The sequence below is a fragment of the Python bivittatus genome, unplaced genomic scaffold (genome assembly GCF_059951505.1).
Source record: "Python bivittatus isolate LINGU-HERP-01145 unplaced genomic scaffold, Pbiv_v1 ctg000840_np1212, whole genome shotgun sequence".
NCBI lineage: Eukaryota > Metazoa > Chordata > Lepidosauria > Squamata > Pythonidae > Python > Python bivittatus.
Window position 1 is genome coordinate 38,244,813 of NW_028277113.1, and position 19,944 is coordinate 38,264,756.

At 37.0% G+C, this 19,944-nt stretch overlaps 1 protein-coding gene across 2 annotated transcripts in view; it reads left to right on the top strand.

Moving 5' to 3' along the window:
• The window catches only part of LOC148213733 (uncharacterized), a 228,929-nt gene that overhangs the window by 28,640 nt on the left and 180,345 nt on the right, over positions 1-19,944 (top strand). Inside the window, exons 2-5 of one of the 2 annotated variants that reach the window (XR_015794044.1) lie at positions 572-668; positions 2,047-2,156; positions 13,681-13,720; positions 13,805-15,804. Coding sequence is in view for 1 of the 2 variants with exons in the window: in XM_088130828.1 (XP_087986954.1) it covers positions 572-668; positions 13,681-13,720; positions 13,805-13,862 (195 nt within the window). In the remaining variant the exon portion in view is untranslated. Of the gene's footprint in view, positions 1-571; positions 669-2,046; positions 2,157-13,680; positions 13,721-13,804 lie in introns of those variants that run through there. The other variant, XM_088130828.1, reaches the window with a different exon arrangement.

Sequence of the window (19,944 nt, forward strand, 5' to 3'; positions counted from 1 at the left end):
TTTGAGCCATCGTTAAACAAAAGGTTGTTAAGCAAGGAATACCTGTACTTGTTCTTTTAAAATTTCATTCTGTTGCTTTCCGCCTTTTTCTCTAACCTAATACAATCATTTTGCATTTTATTTCTGTCTTCAAAGATATTAATCATGCCACCCACCTTTGGGTCATCTTGCAATCTTGATAACATTTTCTCTACCTCTTCATCCAAGCCATTAATAAGAATATTTAAAAGCAGAAGACCAAGGACCGATCTTTGTGGCAGCTTACTTGATACCTTGCTCTAATGTGATAAAGAACCAATGATGAGCCCTCTTTAAGTATGATTTTTCAAACCAGCTGTGTATCCACTTAATTGCTATGCCATCTAGCCCACACATTTGCTTGCTGAACTCAGGTTCTGTTATATCATGCCATTTATTAAGAATATTGTCCAATAAAAAAGAGGTAATATTAGTCTGGCAATATTTGTTCTTAATAAATCCATGCTGACTTCCTGTAATTACTACTTTATTTCAAAGTAGGTAATTGTTTTTATTTTTATTCTCAGATAATTGTTTTTATTTTTATTTCCAGGTATCAAAGAAGAAATTGTTAGCAAGATCAGTCATGAATTTCCTGGAAGGCCGTGCTTGGCAGTTTGTCTCTAATTATCTTGACATCTATGATTATGGTAAGTGACGCCATACATGAAGTTATTTATAAAATTTCATGCATTTTTGAAATATCTGATTTTGGACAACTTCATCCACATCTTCCCTTTGGTTGGTGAGGCTTCAATAGATGCTAACAACTGTACTGTTTTGTTAGCTGTAGTGTTGCACCATTGCCAAATTCTTTCATTAGCATTTCTGAGCTGAAATGAGTATTTTTAACACACAGTGCAACTCCTTCCTTTTTATTGCCAATGTTCCTTTTGAACAAATTATATCTTTTAATTGCTCCTGTCATGTCATCCCACTGGGTCTCCATTATCACTATTAAATCATATTTGCCTTTCTTATATTCTAAGAAATAATATATAGACAATGAAAAACATGAAGTTTATAAGCTCTTTATAATCAGAAGTTCTCTCTGATTTTTGACTGAATGATTTTAAGAGGCCCCATTTCAGCTGCTTAAACACTCCTAAAGTACATAATTCTGTCTCTTAGGTCAGAGTTCCTCAACCTCAGGAATTTTAAGATGGGTGGACTTCAACTCCCAGAATTCCCCAGCCAGCATGAGTTGAAGTCCACCCATCTTAAAGCTGCTGAGGTTGAGGAACCCTGTCTTAGGTCCTTTAGAGTTTTCATTTATGTTAGATTGTTTTCAGGCAGGAACACAAACATGTAGCAGACATTGCAGGTTACAACTGCAGACTCCCATCTATTCATATTTGTTGTTGTTGTTGTTGTTGTTATTTTTAGGGATCCACCAGTTGAAAGCTTTTCATTTCTTCTACTTCCCTTCTCAGGATTACAGGATAGCCAAGTATAAACTCTTGACATAGGGGGAATAATTGTTAAGAACTTCACTTAAAACTCTCCAGTAGCTTTCTCTGTTCATTCACTCTATGGGTGGAACTGATTATTAGAGGCATTTTCTGAAATGTATTGATTTTAATTTGCTTTTTTATTCCTCCATCTGAGACATGAATGCTGTTGGTAGCTTTTCCCAGCCTTTTAAGAGTTCCTAGCGCTTAATATGTGTGCAATATATCTTAGACATATTGGCTCAGAACATGGGATCTGCAGAGTAATGTATATGTCCAAGAATGCTGAGTGCAAGGCACACACCTACACACCCTTCGCTCCACTGAATTTTTGTATATGCAGGTTGTGTAAAGTGGGTGAGATGGGATTCAGTGGTACCCAGGCCAGAGATGGCTATTATATGAATATACATCAACAACTGAGCTTTAGGACTGCTATGTATCCATTAATTCAGAAGTATGGGTGGGAGACGCTTCAGGTTTAAGGCTTAAGCTCCCTACAAGTGCCACTTCCATTTTGGCACTAGCAATGGACAATCAGCTGCTGTGTACACCTTTATTCTTGTCTTCAATAAAGATTCTAATCTAGCCAAGTGCGACTGTGAATCTTCTGTCAAGTAGAGATGTCTACAGGATCCAGTACTTTCAACAAAATGAAGAATGAGTGTCATGCCATCACATCACAAGGTCGACCTTTTTTTAAAATTTGTTTTATTATATTGTTATAAGAATACATAATACATTATATTATTTCAGTACAGTGGTACACCTCTTTTGTATGTGTGTGCATAATGTTATTTATTTATTTGTAAGGTTTATATGGCGGCCCATCTTATATGACACAACTCTGGATGGCTCACAATAATAATAAAACCAAAAAACAGTAAAACCAGAATTTGGTGCCTCAACCAACTCTCTCCAAAACATCACCAAATACAATCTCCAGGCTCCAACCTCACCCTATCCCAGTACTTGGAGAAAAATCAGCTTTTTACTGCTTTCTGGAAGGCTAAAAGCATGGGGGCCTGCCAGATCGCAGGGGGAGTTTCTTCTACCCTTTTCTCCCCCTGACTGCCTATGTGGATGTCTCTGCTGCCAAGTCAAGTGAGGAATCAGGCTAAGCTTTTCAGAGATCCACGATTAACTGCCAGGTTTGGGCCAGGAGAGCTTGGTAGCTTGAATGCCTGCAGGGGCTATTTCTGAAATGGAATCTGTTTTATAGCACACCCCCACTGTGAATTTCTGAGAAGCACTTTAAAATTAAATTTAAATTTCTTGCTTATAAATTATATAACAATAAAGATTTCTTGTAAGTGATAGTTGTGGAAAAGACTGATAAAGTTTATAACAATAGCTGGTGTGGGTCTTCCGGGCTGTGTGGCCGTATCCTGTCTGTGCTCCCACTCTCTGAAGATGCCGGTCACAGATGCTGGCGAAACGTTAGGAAACAAAACTTCCAGAACATGGCCACACATCCTGGAAGACCCACACCAGCCATCGTACTCTGGCCGTGAAAGCCTTCGACAATACTTTATAACAATAATCAAAGAATTGCCAAAATGCAACTCAGATAACTGGTATAATTCTGCCTCTGTGTTACTGAATAAGTGCTTTCCAAATGTAAACAAATACACACGCTTATGTGATTCTACTGAATTTATGGGACTTATTTCTGCTTAGATGTATATAGGATTATGCTTATTAGGAAACATTTGCTTAACTTTGTACCCCCTGCTCCAAAGAAAGAACAGGAGAAAGAAAACACTCATTCCACTGATTACCAACATGCTTATATTTCTAGACTTACTAGAATTCTGCATCTTGCTACTAAATCTTCACTAGTTTATTCCTTATTTTGCAAATGAAAGCTAATCATACTGCCTCTCAGGTAGGGATGTGCTGCCTTGTTTTAAGGTATTGTGATGTATGCAAATAAGAGTGACAACTCATGAAGATGCAATCAGTGAATTAATTTTCTGTAACTGTTGAAAGCATAAGCTTAGAGACAAAACTAGTATATATTGTGATTGGCTGAAGCAATATTTTGTGCAGTAATGTGGCAGATGCTAAAAAAGCTGGTCATACTGTAGCAATGCGCGGCATGTAGGTTTGGTCAGAGTCAAGCCCCTAGGACTCCATCTAGAGCTGTGTCACAGAGATAGTCACATCCGCACAGTCATGCTCCTTCTTTAATTGGTATGGTATTATCACTTGTACTGTGTTATTGTAAAAATGGGTTTGAAGACAGGCAATGGTTTTGTTTGTTTGTTTTTTAAAAAGAGCTGAAAATGATTTGATAGAGCAATCATGACCTATGTTTATTCAGACATTCCCCATCTGTTGTCCTCCAGATGTGTTGGACTACAGTTCCTAAAAGCCAGAATAATCAGTTGTTATTAGAATTATAAAACCAACTGCAGTCAGGAAATGGTGGGAGTTGGCCAATATATCTGGAGAGTAACAGATGGTGGTAGGCTGAATTACAGCTTAATCTTTTCTTTTTATATCTCAATGCAAGCTCTGATCAAGCAGGTTTTGCAGTTATCGGTAATGATTGGTTCCCAGACAAATATATATTCAGGAGAGAGTTTTGTAAATATCCAGCTGCAAGCCTTTCCATAATCAATGAAAAGACACACCTCTCCACTTCTAACAGGAAGGTTGTTAGAAAGAAACTAAAAAGTTAAGTTCACAGAGATGTACTTAATGGATTCTAAATGGGAAATAGTTCAGTTGCTGAAATTCCTGCATCCCTCATCTCAATAAATCTTGCTAAAGAGTCTCTGTGAATTTTTCTTGCAAAGAATTTATTTTGTTTTGAAGCAGCTGGCAAAGTGTTTAACAGTATCTGACACTACAAAAACTTGGAAATGTAAGAACAGAGACAATAGGTGTCACAAATGTTGCCAGCCATCTTGAATTCCAAGAAGACAGGCTGACTGTTTCAAAGAGCAGGACCATAAATAAGTAATATAGTTGAAGCTTTGTCTGGTTTAATCCATGGCATTCATAAGTAGGTCTGAGAAACTCTTGCCTGAAAACTTGGAGAGCTGCTTCCAGAAAGCAGAAATGATACTGAGCTGGATGAATTAATAATTTCATTTAGTCCAAGACCAAAAGTATTAATGTTCCTAACACTCAGGATACCAGGTTCCAGAGGATACAGTACATAACTGATTACCTGTATTAGTTTCCAGCCTAATTATTATAATGATTGTGATAAGAAAAAAATCATGTAGGCTTTTAAATTCAGCTTTTGTAATAATTGAATTAAATCTATGTGGAAGTTCTCCAGATTAAGTTGTGCATAAGTCTAGAATCCAGTACTTTTATATAACTAGGAGGTGTCAGTGTATTTCTTGGAAAAGTAATATATATCTTAGGTATATTATTATTATTCATGAGCACTTTCAGTTAGCGTTTCTCATTTTGAAGTAGTCTAAAATGGAGTTGTGCAGGGTTCCTCAACCTCAGCAACTTTAAGATGGGTGGACTTCAACTCATGCTGGCTGGGGAATTCTGGGAGTTGAAGTCCACCCATCTTAAAGTTGCTAAGGTTGAGGAACCTTGGAGTTATGCATGAAATGGCTAATAGACCAGTGGCTAGAAAAAGCAGGAGGTGCTTTAAAACATACATACAAATATCTACAAATTCTATTTAGTTAAATCAACGTTTGTGTCAGATTGCTACTGTTATTCAATTCTAACCGTTACTTTAAAGTTTCTTCATCTTACTTGTACCTTTCCTCTACATTTCAAAAAAGACCATTAGATTCCTGTTCCTTATCTCAGTGTCTCTGCTCTCCATGTCTTTGTCTTTCTCTGCAATGTTTGTCCTTGTTTCTTCTTTTGAACTGTTTTCTCAGCTTGAATACTTCTGCCTTTCTTTTTGCATATTCAAGTGTTCGTTTGAGCTAACCTCTGCCAAAACAATCTTGTCCTCCATCTTGTTCCTGGTTCTTAAATTCATCGTTCTCTGAAACTCTGGCTATAACCCTGTATGTTTTAGTATTTCAGGCCAACAAATGAGTTCTTCACTTCTCTTGCTTACTACAGTCCTGTCCTGGTAGCCTTAACAAATACCTTTGTTATCCAAACACATTCCTACTGAATCAAATCTGAGTTAATTCTGAGTAAACATTCTGGTTCTCTTGGCTGTAAGGGCAAGGTATGCGGGGTTGCTATGGGAAATACAGAGCTAAATTTAAATGCCACATAAAACCACATGTTCTTGCTGATGATGGAAGATAAATACTTCAGCAGTACTTAAGGGCTTTACTGGGGGAGAATCCTATTCACCAAAATTTAGATGATGAGCCTTGTTATAACTTTGTATCATTTCATTTATTTATATTATACAAAACTACAATTTAAATAAATAAACGCATTTTGATTTTTAAATACATATTCATGTGTATTCGTCCTGTCTTGGTTCCAATCTTATGACAGTATAATTCAGCCTTCCTCAGTCCAGCAGGTCTCATAAAATCTAGCAGTCCCAGAATTTCCAGCCTGGTATTGTTTTCATATAGTAGCTTTTTGTTCATCCCACAATGAATAATTATTTATCTCTGCTATCTAGATCTTTAACCCTCTTCTGACTACTTTTTAAAATTATGATAGCCAAGGACAAAGGGCACTGTCATTTTAGTTCAGAGGTCAGAAACTTTAGCACAAAAAAGGGTCACGTTTTTAGGATGGAGGGGACCAAGAACTATATGGTTCTTGTACAGTCCAGAGGACTCACATAGTATGAGGTGGTTTTTGGGGGGTGGGGTGAGTAGGAGGATTAATTTTTTAAAATCTGTTGATCTTATCATCTGACTGGTTATGTTACAGTTTATATGTGTTTCCTGACTTAAAATGGTGAGAAGTTGTTTCATAATTTTATATAATAGTAATCAAAGGAGGGTCTGGGAGCTGAAAACCAGAACTTGGAACCTGCATGTAGCCTAGTATTCTTGGTTGCCCACCACTGCTTTAGTAAATCTGAATTCCATTTCATCAGTATCAAACTTCTTTACATTTTTATTGAAGAATGTATGCTTTTGATGATATATGGTTAGTAACATGCATTGTAAAAGGACAAACTGGAAGTAAACAGTGTGACTGAGCTTGCTGAGAAAACTCTGGGATATAAAGTAGTTAAATAAGTTTAGAAATTGAGCAGATTTAATCTTGAAGTTTAACTAGAAGAAATAAATGGAAACCATAATGGATGTTGTTTTTATGTTGTCATTTTTTGTCCAGAATTGCACTTCTTTAACGCTTCCGTTGACATGATTTAGGTGCTAAGTGGTATCTTGTGTCTCACAGAATGATAATTATTAAGTGTTTTTTAAAGAAAACAAATCTTTACAGGCCATAAAATAGAAAGCAATTAATGTTATTTAAACCCTTGACACAAGAAAACATAATGTCATAGAAAATATAGACATGTTGCAGATTTGTCTACTGCTGTTTTCTCGGATATTTACAACTCATACCATATTTCAAAATGTTCAGGATACGTTGTACGGTCCAGAGGACTCACATACAAAATCAAGGATGACTTTCCATGAGCTCTGACTACCAATTCTTCCTTCGTATTACTCTAAGGACTAAATTTGTCAGAAGAACTTAGTGAACCAAAAAGACAAAATAAATCTCTAATTAAAAAAAAACTGCAGTTGGTTTGCAATTTTGGGGTATCAAGGGTTCCTTAAAAAACAATCTCAAATGGACAGTGTGAACAGGAATCAAAGACAATAACTGAAAAACAAAATTATGAACTTGCTCAAGACAAACACAGAGTTGCAGTGTAATTTTAAAAATAGCTATTAAAAAGCAAAGGGTAGAATTTCTACCAATTCTCAGCAGCATTCACGGAAGGGTTAAGAAATCCAGACTGAATAGAGCAGCGTTGTGGCACTGTGATGTAAGCCCTGCCCTTTTTCTTTGTGTGTTACAATATCACATGCACACCCAAAATGTGTGGAGTTTTCAGTGCATCATTGCAACACTGCTTTTATCAACAAAAGCCTGTGGACATTGTTGCCCAGTTTCTAAAAGAAACTCAACAAGGAATAAACATGCTGAGTAATCACAAAATATTGAACTATGGACTATCAATATATGTTTTGTTGCCTGCTTCTGTCCATCAGAACATCCTTTGAAATTAATCCAGAACAATTGTATGGAACACTTAATCCTCTACCTTTTCACTATTTTCTCCATAAAAGGTTTTCTTCCAGCTGATAATTTTCTGATACAAATATAGGACTAGAAAAATTGCTGGAAGGCAGGGTATCCGTGAGGAAAACGCTCTGATAGTCATCAAGGAAAGCTCTGAATTGATAATTCAACCTGAAGAAATTGGGAACACCACCCTTTTTAAACCTATTTCAACAAATCATGTTGAATTTATCAGGAAGTTAGTACTAACTTCTGCTAAAATTCCACTATACGAATGGTAACCTTTCTAGACTGTGTTGGCAAAATTGTAACCGAATGGATTCAAATTAACATTTTTGATGACACTGTTGAATGAATCAGTTCTTTTGGTCAACACCTTAAAGAAAGTGAGAGTGTCAAACAATCTTTTATAACCATCTTTGCTGTAGCTTATTGTTATGTTTCCTAAATGATATTGATTCAATTCTTGTTGCTAGCTGCCAGAATTGCATCAGGATCATTGACAAGAACTCAGGAGAAGTCCATAGACTCGCTACTCAGCACAGCTTAACAGAGGTCTTAGGCTCAAACTTGACTGAAAATTCTGAGATACACAAAACAGAATGGCTAGATAAGAACGCTTACTGTACACTATGAAAGGCCACTTAAAACAGTTGATTACTCTCTCTCAACATGAAAGTGCCATTCCTTATGATACCCACTGTAGTTTAATTCTATGTTTTTCTGCCCATCCCCTGGTTTAACAGAAGTTTTCCTTATGCTTTTGGTTGTTGGGAACTGACATCTCTCCCCTGAGAAACTGGCTCTCCACTCATAAAGTTTGTTACCAAAAAACACTGAGAAACTAAAATGTATCTTTCAATGGATCATTGATGTTTAAAATTATGGAAAATTCCTGTGGCTGAAAGTGAATAAATTGGTCTGATTTATTTTTCTTTTTAAATCTGGATTGTGTCTTTTGTTTCTTCACTAAAAAAACAGAAAATTATATAATGTTTAGGGGAAAAAATAGTAATTTGCCATGCTAATTGATGGAAAATATAGGCTCACCTGCTCTTGAAACCAGCGCTGTTTCTTTCAATGACTATGTTGTGTGTTTGTGTGTGTCTGTGTGTGTACACACGTGTGTGTGTATAATTTTATCTCTATAAACTTGTTGGTTACTTCACACATCCCATTCTTTCATGGGTCATGACTGTAAACAAAATGTATGAACCAAATCATGATTGTATTAAGGTGACAAAAATAATCCTTGATATATGCAAAGCTCAGCAGCAATTTTCAAGGCAAAAATATACATCTAGTATTTAGAAATTGCTACTGGTATTAATACTGTTTATTTGTTTATTTCATTACTTTGTTATAAAATGACAAACAACATTATTTATCAAACCATTACAATAAATGGCTAAATCAATTTTGTAGAACAAAATGAAACACAAGACAAAATCATTCAGTGTAACTCTAGAGACATTATATCTAAGGCATTCCATACTAGATACTGATCAGGTTTTTGGCAAACGTTTTGCCCCACATCCCAGCAAGACTTCCTCAGTTCAGTTGTTCAGGTTGCCTTGCAGTACTTGTAGTCTGTGTAAGCTTTGAATTCAGGAAGGTTGGTGGTGATTGGAGGTTTCCTGGGAATTGCTGGTTAATTGGTTGTTGGGAATGGTGTTGCAAGGAGCACAGCAAACCATCACATCACCCATCCAATTTTTGAACAAGATGCAAAACATTAACATAGAAAAAGATGAAGCCATGTTATTCTTCAGTGTTACTTCACTATTCACATCCACAGAATCCAACTCACAAAAGAAAGTATCCACAAACTGTTAAGCAAAAACAAAACATGGAAATAACAGCAAAATCTCAAGTCTCATCCTCATATTATTATTAAACCTCAGCCTCAACCCCCTTCAATTTAACAACCACATATATAAACAGATCACAGGAACAACTTTGGTGCCCATTTCTCTGGGTGGAAAGCTGAAGCAGTTGTGCAACTGCTAGAAAGCATTGCTCTTCCTACAATCAAACCCAAAACTTTTATCATAAATGTCAGTGACACATTTGTAATCCTAAAAGAAAATCATACTGAATATGCACTTCAAATGTTTAATTCCACATACTCAGGGATCAAGTTCATCAGACTGAAAAATAAAACAAACTTCCATGCTTCAATATCCTCATGACCAAATAGAGTGATGGCAGGTTACAAACTCAGGTTTACAGAAAACTAACACACACTGACCAACACTGAAATTTCCATGCAGCCACCCCACAGCACACAAGATTAGCTGCAAAAGAACTCTCATCAACAGAGCAAAAACATACCACATCTTACCAACACTTGGAAAAGCAGAATTTAACTACTTTCAAAATATATTCAAGAATAACTAGCCCTCCAATTTCATTAAATGAAACAAAAAACAGAAAGAAACCCCTACAACCACTACAATATCCATAGATAGATAGATAGATAGATAGATAGATAGATAGATAGATAGATAGATAGATATCTCAAAACACAATAGAAGAGGATTCTAAGCACTAGGCATCACAGTGGCCCAGTACAAAAACACTGAGAAATTCTGTGCAAACCAAAGTGACTGCACACTTCACCAAGACAGAATTAACACTGTATATAAAATTAACTGCTGGGATTGGAACCAGCAGTACATAGGACAAATAGAGCACTGACTACATCAAAAAATTAAAGAACACATAATTAAAAAAGGAAACCAGGATCACATACTTAACAACCACTCATACCCTCAGTGCAGGTCATACATTTGATTAGGAAAACAGAGAAATACTATATAATACAGGCTTCCACCATTTGCCCTCCCCTCACAAGCCTCAGGACAGCCCCAGTAAAGCCTCCTCCTCCTCCTCAGCTGACCCTCGGAACTGCCTGCCACTTTGCTGGGGGCAGGTGGAACAAAGGGAGCCACAAACTGTGAGGAAGACTGCACCCCCACTCCCCATTCCAGCCTGTTCCCCTCAAGGGAGGAAGAGGACTCACCTGTTGACCACGGGCACCCCCCTGCAGGCATCCAGGTTGCTGACTCATCCTTCCCTCAAAGCCCACTACCATTAAGAGATTTTGAATTTCTGCCTTATTTCTAAAGCAGCCAATTGCCACTCGCCAGTCAGGCCTTGCTGCAGCCAATTGAGCGCAGGGGACAGATGGAGGCGGGAAAGAGGTCATGAATACGTTCATGACAATCACGTGACCTGGGCTGATCACGGTGGTGTGGCAGCACAGCAGTGCTGAAACAGCCACTAATTTCCCAAATTTCAATCCAATGGGAATAATGGGTCCCAGATTTTGGATATGTTCTGTAAATTAACCCATTTGAGGTACCTTGATTCAAAAATTGTTGCCCTATAACCCACTGTTTTGCCCAGTTGAAAGTTACAGAAACAAGAGTTTTAATAGTATATATTTTTAAAAATTACTAATACAATATATTTTTTTAATTAGGGTATGTGAAAGAATGTTTCATCTGAGGCCTCCAAGTACTGGTTCAAGCAAACGGTATTCTATAACTTGAATAAACTGGTGACAATTCCAGTAGAGCTTTTGAAGAATTTCAGCCTTGTAGATATACTGAGTGCATATCAAAAACTAGCAACTTATTCTTCTTCCTGTTTATCTGTAACAATCTGACATTGAACAGTTTGTCTGGTTACTGTTAAGGTTACTGACCTACATTTTCCATCTCTTTTGAGAAGATCACAAAAATGTTCAGAGCCACAAAGCTGAAATGTCTAACCTTAGAAATGTTTCCCAGACAATAACAATTCTCCTTATCCCCCAGCCACCCCCAATGTGTTAAATTACATGTGACACTAAATAAGCTTTTTTAGAGCATCCTGAAAGTTACCATTTTATCTTTTGGGGGAAAAGGCAGCTTAATGAAGCTGAATGATGGTGGATTCAGTACAAAAAAAACATTCACACTACATAGTCAAACTAGGAAAATTTTTACCAGACCAAGAGCTGGTGACCATAACACACAACAGCTCTGGGCAACAAAGGAAAGAGGTGCCCATTCATGGACAACAAAGATGTTATGGCAGATTTTAGTCTTGATGGTTGTTAGTTGCCTCTGGAGTATAACTCTGTTATACTAGTCATTGGGGTACATGAATTTGCTCTGCTTGTGGACTTCCAGTGGTCATGGATCTGGCCACTGTGAGGATGGAATGCTGAACTAGTTGGGCTTCTGTATGTATGAATTTTTTGCAAGAATTATTCCATGATCGGGGAGCATATTCTGAATCAACATGCTCTGGCTACATGTTCTTCAGACTAAACCACTGAGTTTGAGGATTCTTTTTTTAAATAATGTTTTTCATAATACAGATCGTCCTCATTTAGCGATCATAATTGGGACCAGCAAATTGGTCATTAAGCGAAATGGTTGCTAAGTGAAACAGCGACTGCGCTTATGATCTTACTTCAGCTTTCCTTTCCTACGAAGGTCATAAATGGAAGGATTGGTGGCAAAGTTACTTTTTCATCACCATTGTAACTGTACAAGGTGGTCACTAAACTAGGGCTACCTGTGTGTGTGTGTGTGTGTATGTATGTGTGTGTGTGTGGGGGGGTGTATACATATATATATGGGTGTAGGTGCATATTTTAAATTGCAGAATAACTGAAAAAAGCAGCTGGAAGGTTATTTTATAGTTCAAATAAACTCCATGGAATGACAGAATTTTATTGGTTTCTTAAGTACAATTAACTACTATATAGTTCAGTATATAGGACTCTTTTGCGTACCTTTTCCTGCTATTAAAATGTTTCTGTGAGTAGCAGCGCTCAATTAAAAAAAAAGTGTTGGCATTCAGTCCTTGGTTATTATGGAAAGAAGTAGCAAGTAATAACCAAGCCCCAAAACAAGGACACATTGTCTTACAGGACTGTCTCTCCCCATCCTGTTAGATCCGGCAGGGGAGGCATGCTCCAGGTCCCGTCCGTGAGAGAGTATAATCTGTCAGGACCCAGGAGGAGAGCCTTTTCTGCTGTGGGGCCTGCTCTCTGGAATATCATCCCCCCCCAAAATCAGGCTTGCTCTGACCCTGCTGGCCTTTCACAAGGCACTAAAGAACTAGCTTTGCTATCAAGCCCAGGGGCCTGATAGTATGGGTGAGCCTGTTTCATGGTTAGTCTGAGTGTATAGGAGTGTTCTCGGCTGCTATTTTTATGCTATTTCTGTGGGTTTAATTTTGGTTGCTTTTATAGTTTTTGCACTGTTTTAATTGTTAGCCACCCAGAGTACATGAAATGAGCAGCCTATAAATTTTAGATAGATAGATAGATAGATAGATAGATAGATAGATAGATAGATAGATAGATAGATAGATAGATAGTTAGTTAGTTAGTCCTGGGCCAGGACTGATAGAGTTAAGCACTGGGGATTGCTTCATGAAAGGATCCCGTAAACAAAAATGGAGAAGAAAGACAAGAATAATATACAGGGTGTGATAGCAGCAGATGACATTAGTAGCATTCCCACTCTTATGGCATCATTTAGTGCATTGGTTCTCAACAGTGGCGGTGGGAGGATGCTGAGGGCCGGTGAACTTGTTTTGGGTGGTAGGGGGGCGGTGGGCATGTTTTGGGCGGTAGAGGGGCGATGAGGATGTTTTGGCATTCGAACTTAATTTTAAAACTCCCAAAAAAATTTATTAAATCGATTATCCGGTTTACACCATTTGTACCAGCAATAAAACGAACTTATGCGACGGCTGCCCTCACGCACTTCTAAAAATGGTGAGATGAATTTGTATTCTAGGTCGGCTGAACTTGAAGAACTCAACACTACGATTCTTCTCCGATCCCAACCAGCACAGCGCATGCGTCAGCTGTTTTCCCGCGCGATTAATCGCAGCGCGTGCGTCAGCTGTCTTCCCGCGCGATTAATCGCAGTGCATGCGTTGAGCGTCCTTTCAATATGAATGTTTGATTTGACCCGTGTTTCTTGAGTTGCTTTTCATTCGCTTCATTTCTGTTTTTTCCCCTCAGTTTCGATTTACTTTCATTGTTTATTTGGCCAGTCGGCTAGGTAAGTGCGCTTATTAGTTCTTTATCGTGGTCGGGAATTATTAATTTTGAGAAATAGTTATCTTTCCCTCATCATATTTTGCAGCCGCCAACGATGTCGGTTAATAAAAAGAAGTGTCGTCAAAACAGTTCCACGTACTTGAAGTTCGGATTTGTTCATTCGCCGTCAAACTTGCAACTACCCATGTGTTTACTTTGTAACAAAGTGTTATCTGATGAGGCAATGAAACCATCTCGTTTGCAGGAGCATTTGCAAAAAATTCATCCTGACAAACAAAAAAAAGATTTGTCATTTTTCACGAACATCAGGGACAAGTTTCTGAAGGCACCGTCTGTCTCAGGCTTACTAGCAACCTCATCAAAAAAATGCGACAATGGTTTGATAGCCTCTTATAATATATCAAAATTAATTGCTAAATCGGGGAAAGCTCATACCATCGGCGAAGAGTTGATACTGCCGGCTGTCAAGGAAGTTTTAGAAACGGTTTTACACCATCCAGCCGCATCCAATGTTATAAAAAATGTCCCATTAAGCAATGATACAGTGCGATGACGAATTGATGAGATAGCTGAAGATGTTGAAGCTTCCTTATGCAAACTTTTGATACCCACCGAATTTTCTCTTCAGGTTGATGAATCAACCTTGCCAAGTACTAATGAGGCTTTACTGTTAGCAACGTCCGGTTTGTGAAGGAAGGAAAAATTATTCAAGAGATGCTTTTTGCAAGAAGCTTGATTGCAGATACTAAAGGTGAATCTATTTTTAATACTGTCAAAGATTATTTTAAAGAGAAAAATGTTCCTCTTGCGAACATTATGTCTGTTGCCACCGATGGAGCTCCTGCAATGGTGGGTCGTCATCGTGGGTTCATCGCCCTTTTGAAGAAAGAGGTACCAGGTATTTTATCTGTTCACTGCGTGATTCATACACAGCATTTAGTTGCAAAAAACCTCAGCGACCGTTTGCATCAGTCATTACAATATGTCATCTCTGCTGTGAACAAAATTCGCAGTAATGCTCTCAACGATCAGTTATTCGGGCAGCTGTGTAAGGACAACGATGAAGAATTCAATCGCTTGCTTCTACACACCGAGGTTCGCTGGCTTTCCAAAGGCGCCTGCCTCAATAGGTTCTGGAATCTTTTTGACTCTGTCAAACTCTGAGTTCCTGACTCTGAGTTCCTCAGAGAGAAAGATGTAGCTCTGAGAGACAGATTGCTACAATTTAAGATGGATGTTGCTTACATGGCCGATTTATTCGCAAAATTCAATGGAATTAATTTGCAGCTTCAAGGCGAAGAGCTCAATTTGATCACAACAAAATCTGTTATTTCTGCCTTCCTAAAAAAACTCACTCTGTGGAAGCAGAATTTTGGTCGCAACGAGTTCAGCCAGTTTCCAATCTTGTCGGATCTGCATAAGAGCAGTGAAATCCCCTTCGATGAAACACAAGTTTACTGTCAACACCTTGAGTCTTTGCACAAGGACTTTTCTGAGCGTTTTGAGGATATTTTGTCCCTGGAAGTCCCTCAATGGGTCATGAACCCTTTTATGAATATTGAGACAGCAGAGGTTCAGATTCAGGAGGAATTGGCCGAACTTTCAACTAATGAAACTTTGAAAGCCAGCTTCCAGAATGGTGATCGTCTCACAGAATTTTGGCTTCAAAGTAACATCAATCGCCTCTACCCAGGACTGTGGACTATCATCAAAAAATTTTTAATTGCCTTCCCTTCCTCCTACCTTGTCGAGCGAGGATTCAGTGCTGTGACTGATCTAATTACAAAAAAGAGAAGTCGACTCCAAATCGTGGAAAGAGGGGACTTGTGCCTTCATCTCTCTAACAATATTGAACCGAACGTTCAGAAAATGGCTCTGAACCATCAAGCACAACCGTCCCACTGACATAATCAAGCATGTTTCATTGATATTACTCTTTTAGCGTATTTTTTGCTGTTTTTTTAATTATCTAATTAAGAATAAAGAATTTTTAAACTTTAAAAAAGCATTTGCAAAAAAAATTAAAAAAATAAAATTAAAAATTAAAAAATTAAAAAAGAGCATCAAAAAAATAAATAAACGTATTTACAGCATTTTGAAATAAACGTATTTACATAAAAGAGCATTTAAGCATTTTTTTTGCATTAGTCATTTTAATTTTAATAAAAGGAATGCAATTACCTTCCAGGGCAAAAGTATCGAGTTAAATCGAACAAATTTGTTGTGTAAATCTACTGAAAAAAATTACTTAAAATTTTTGCGTTTTATAATTCAGTAACTCCCCCTTCCTCCCCATACCCTAAATTACAGGATTTTCACAAAGGGTGGCGTTGAAAAATTTTCCGCTCCTTAGGGGGGTGGCAGCTTCAAAAAGGTTGAGAATCACTGATTTAGTGTGTCTACTGCATTTTTATAAATGTAGGGCATCATCTAAATTTCTTCTGTAACAGCAAGATCCCAACCTGAAAAATAACAGCATTGTTTTAATGTTGCCATGGAAAGACTATGCCACCCAGCTTAACAAAAATAAAAGAACTGGTCAAAAACCTCTATGTCCAGATGTATTGGACTACAACACCATTAATTCCAGTCAGTTTATTTAATGGGAGCTTAATTTATGTATGCTGCCAATATCATAACCTGTGATGGACTGTAACGGGCAGAGGAACAGGAAAAAGAGTCGCTACCAAGACAATGGTCAGATAAAAGGAATCTGAGTCTGGGGCAGAACTGAGTAAGGGTCTCAGAAGACCTCTCTAGTTCTCATGAAAATAAAGGGAGGGAGGGGGGAATTGTGTTCGGACTTTATTGTAAGGTTACAGTAAAGATTCCTGTCACTGTAACCTTACAATAAAGTAGTATTAACATTCATAATTTTGTTTTCCTACTCTGGTTTACTTTGAAGGGCTGACATGGACAATAATGTCTCTAGTGATGTGTTGCATGCTGTTTTTTTCACTGTTGTAGTGTAAGTAACTCCTCCACCCTTTCCACTCTTCTGAGTTTGATGCAATTCTTTTTGCACTCATGAACTGAAAAGAGCTGCTGACTCATTTCATTACAATCTTTACTAACTTCTTCTTCTGCCCACCAAGGAAAAGCTCATTTGTAAAATTTACATTTCATCTCACATAGGCCTTTCATACTAATATGTCTTGTTACTGAATTCAGAGACCATAAATCTTTGTACTATCACTATTATATTGAATTATTTACACAGTATCAACAATGCAGGAATTATGAAATCCTTTTCTGGTTTTGAAGTCTCTTCATATACTTAACAGGTATTTCAATTTTTGAATGTTGAAATGAATATTGTACTTTTGTCTCATTCTATGTATGATGCAGATGGCATTTTATAGTAAAACTACCCATGAAATTACAGTTTTTCTTGGGAAAGCTTTGACACGACGTAATTAATACAGTGTACTTTCAGAAGGTTCTCCATTTGATGCTAGCACTTAGTGCTCTCATTGAAGAGAAAAGTATGCTAGAATAATTGAAATAAGAGGCAGAATATGGTTTGAAGTAGTGATTTAGCACAGAACTACCCAGAATAATGCTATGTCTTTTAATTTTGGAGATGGTTGTTATCACTAGATGGAAAAGCACTGGAAAAGGAATGAATGCAAGTATTTCATCACCACCTGTTATATTTTTTATTTTTACTTATTTTTAATATGATTTTGAGAAATTCTTGCTCACATTGCACAGTCTAAGTTCTGTAAATATTATTTGCACCACCTATTGAACAAAATCTCTACCCTTGTACATTAGTGAACTCCTTTTGGGATATCTTCTCACATTATGGAATTTCAGAATTACTCTACCCCACTACTTAGTATGACTATTTGCAGGACAGGCAAAAGTAGTGGGACTTATTTGATTAAAAATGAAATAAATAAAACCTTTCTTTTGAAACCTCCTCCATAACCAGACCGTTATTATTATTTTATTCTGCCAAACTAATTAACAGAAAAAATGTGTGCAATATTTATGCATTTATACTGTAATAATGCTTTTTTAAAAGGACTAGGAAATTATATAAAAACAGAAGAATTCCAAGAAGTTAATCAAGGGGCAAAAAATATTTAAAAATATCCTTTCTTGCCCCTTTGTTCCTCCTCCCCCCAAAAAACAGTTTAATGTTGATGAATAAGATGCATCAACAAACCAACAAACAAACTTATCCAACTGCAGATAAGATGCAGATTTCTTTTCTGTGCTGGGTAATGCTCTTTTTGACCAACTCAAGTCCCAAAATCTACAACTCTTGATACTCAGTAAATTAGATATAGTAAATATATAGCCAATAAAGACGCATCCATCTTTAACAGAATCCAAAGTCATATGAATAATCCTGCAGATTTTGGATAAAAAATATGAGGGAAAAATTGACCTGTCCAAATTCCTGAACCTCATTTCTAACAGCAAGGTGGTTACATCCAACCTTTATTAAAATCTCAACAGTATTCAATATCTGGGGGAAAAAAGTTGCATGATCCTAATTTTAAAATAAACTATTCTGATGCTCTAAAGCAAACTTGATTGAATTTCATTGTGTGTGTGTGTGTGTGTGTGTGTGTGTTTTACTTTTTTAATATGTCTATATTTGACCTGTTTATTATTTTATATTTTTTTGCTGTGCGCTGCTCAGAGTCACTTCTTGTGAGATGGACAGCCATATAAATTTGATAAATAAATAAACTTCCATTGGTTTACCAGTGCAGGACATTCAAGTTCATTATACTAATGGTTGCATAAATAATTAATGTCACTTTCATCAACTTCCTATAAAAATAGATTACTGGCTACTGCCAAGCAAGAAAAAGAAGGAGCAGTATCTTGATTGCTGTGGGAGAAAGTGTGTTGAGGTGCTCTTGGGAGGAAGAGAAAAAATATAGGCTGTGGAACCTAGCTAGCCAAGTCCCATAGACTTAAGGTCACTTTACTCATGGGTTAATTATCCAAGTTTCACACTGGAACAGAATCCCCACAAATAATATAGTCAAATAAAACAAGGAATGGATATATTAAAATAGGCAGAGCAATTCTGATGGAAATTAAAAACAAAATGTCTTAGAAGTTGTTGAAAAGAGCTAAATAAGGAATCTCCAGCAGAGGTAATAGAATTAAAATAAAAGCAAGGAAGTGGTTTAGGAGGAAGCTGAAGTGAGGAGATGCTGGAAAGAGTATTTTAAAGATTTGTATGGGAATGATCCAAATGATAGTAATGATTAAATGCATTAAAGTGCAAAGGCATCACAAAAGGACAAAAAAAGAACATATTGGGAAGGCCATGGTTTTTCCAGCTGCAATATATTGCTGTGAAAGTTGGACCATCAGAAAGGCTGAACAAAGAATAATTAATGTCTTTGAATTGTGGTGCTAAGAAAAATTGCTGAGAATAGCTTGGATGCAAGAACAATACTAGGTGAAGAAAAACCAGGCTGCTCGCTGGAAGCACTCGTAAAGAACCTAAAGCTAAATGGTTTTGAATACATAATGTGAAGGTAAGAGTCACTGGAAAAGACCCTGCTGCTTGGAAAAATCAATGTTTAATATTCCTCTCTAAAATAGTGGGCAGAATTTTGATCAAAAGGATATGAGAGATATCAGTGACAATCTGGGAAGTGCCAGGAAGGAATGTGAAGAGATTTCTTCTTCAGCAAGTCAGTGAGAAATATATGAGTGTGAGAAACAAACTTTAGCTTATAATTGTAGGTACAGAGAAACTGTATCATATAATGTATAAACTTGATTTATGGAATAGTTTGCATGATTGTGAAGTTGAAAGTTGGTTCTTGAATGCAATAATATCACTTTACAGTGGTAATAAAGCATGTGTAAGAAAAATTGAATGCTTTACAGAGGGTTCAATATTGAGTTGGGAATAAGACAGTCATGTGTGATATTTTCTTGGCTGTTCAATGTATTTATGGATTATATATAAGGACTTTTTGTGGTGATGGTACAGCTGTGTTAAGTGGGAACATGAATGTTTGCAAATGATGCAATATTGTTGGCAGAAAATCCAAATGATTTGCAGTGAATGTTATATAGATTGCATGATGAATTAAAAGCATGGATCTAAAAAATAAACATCATTGTGTTTAACAGGGAAAATAGAGTGAAAATCGATTACAAATTATGCATAAATGGCCCCAAATTAGGGCAAGTAGAGGAATGTGTGTACCTTGATAGAATATTTACTAAAGATATAAA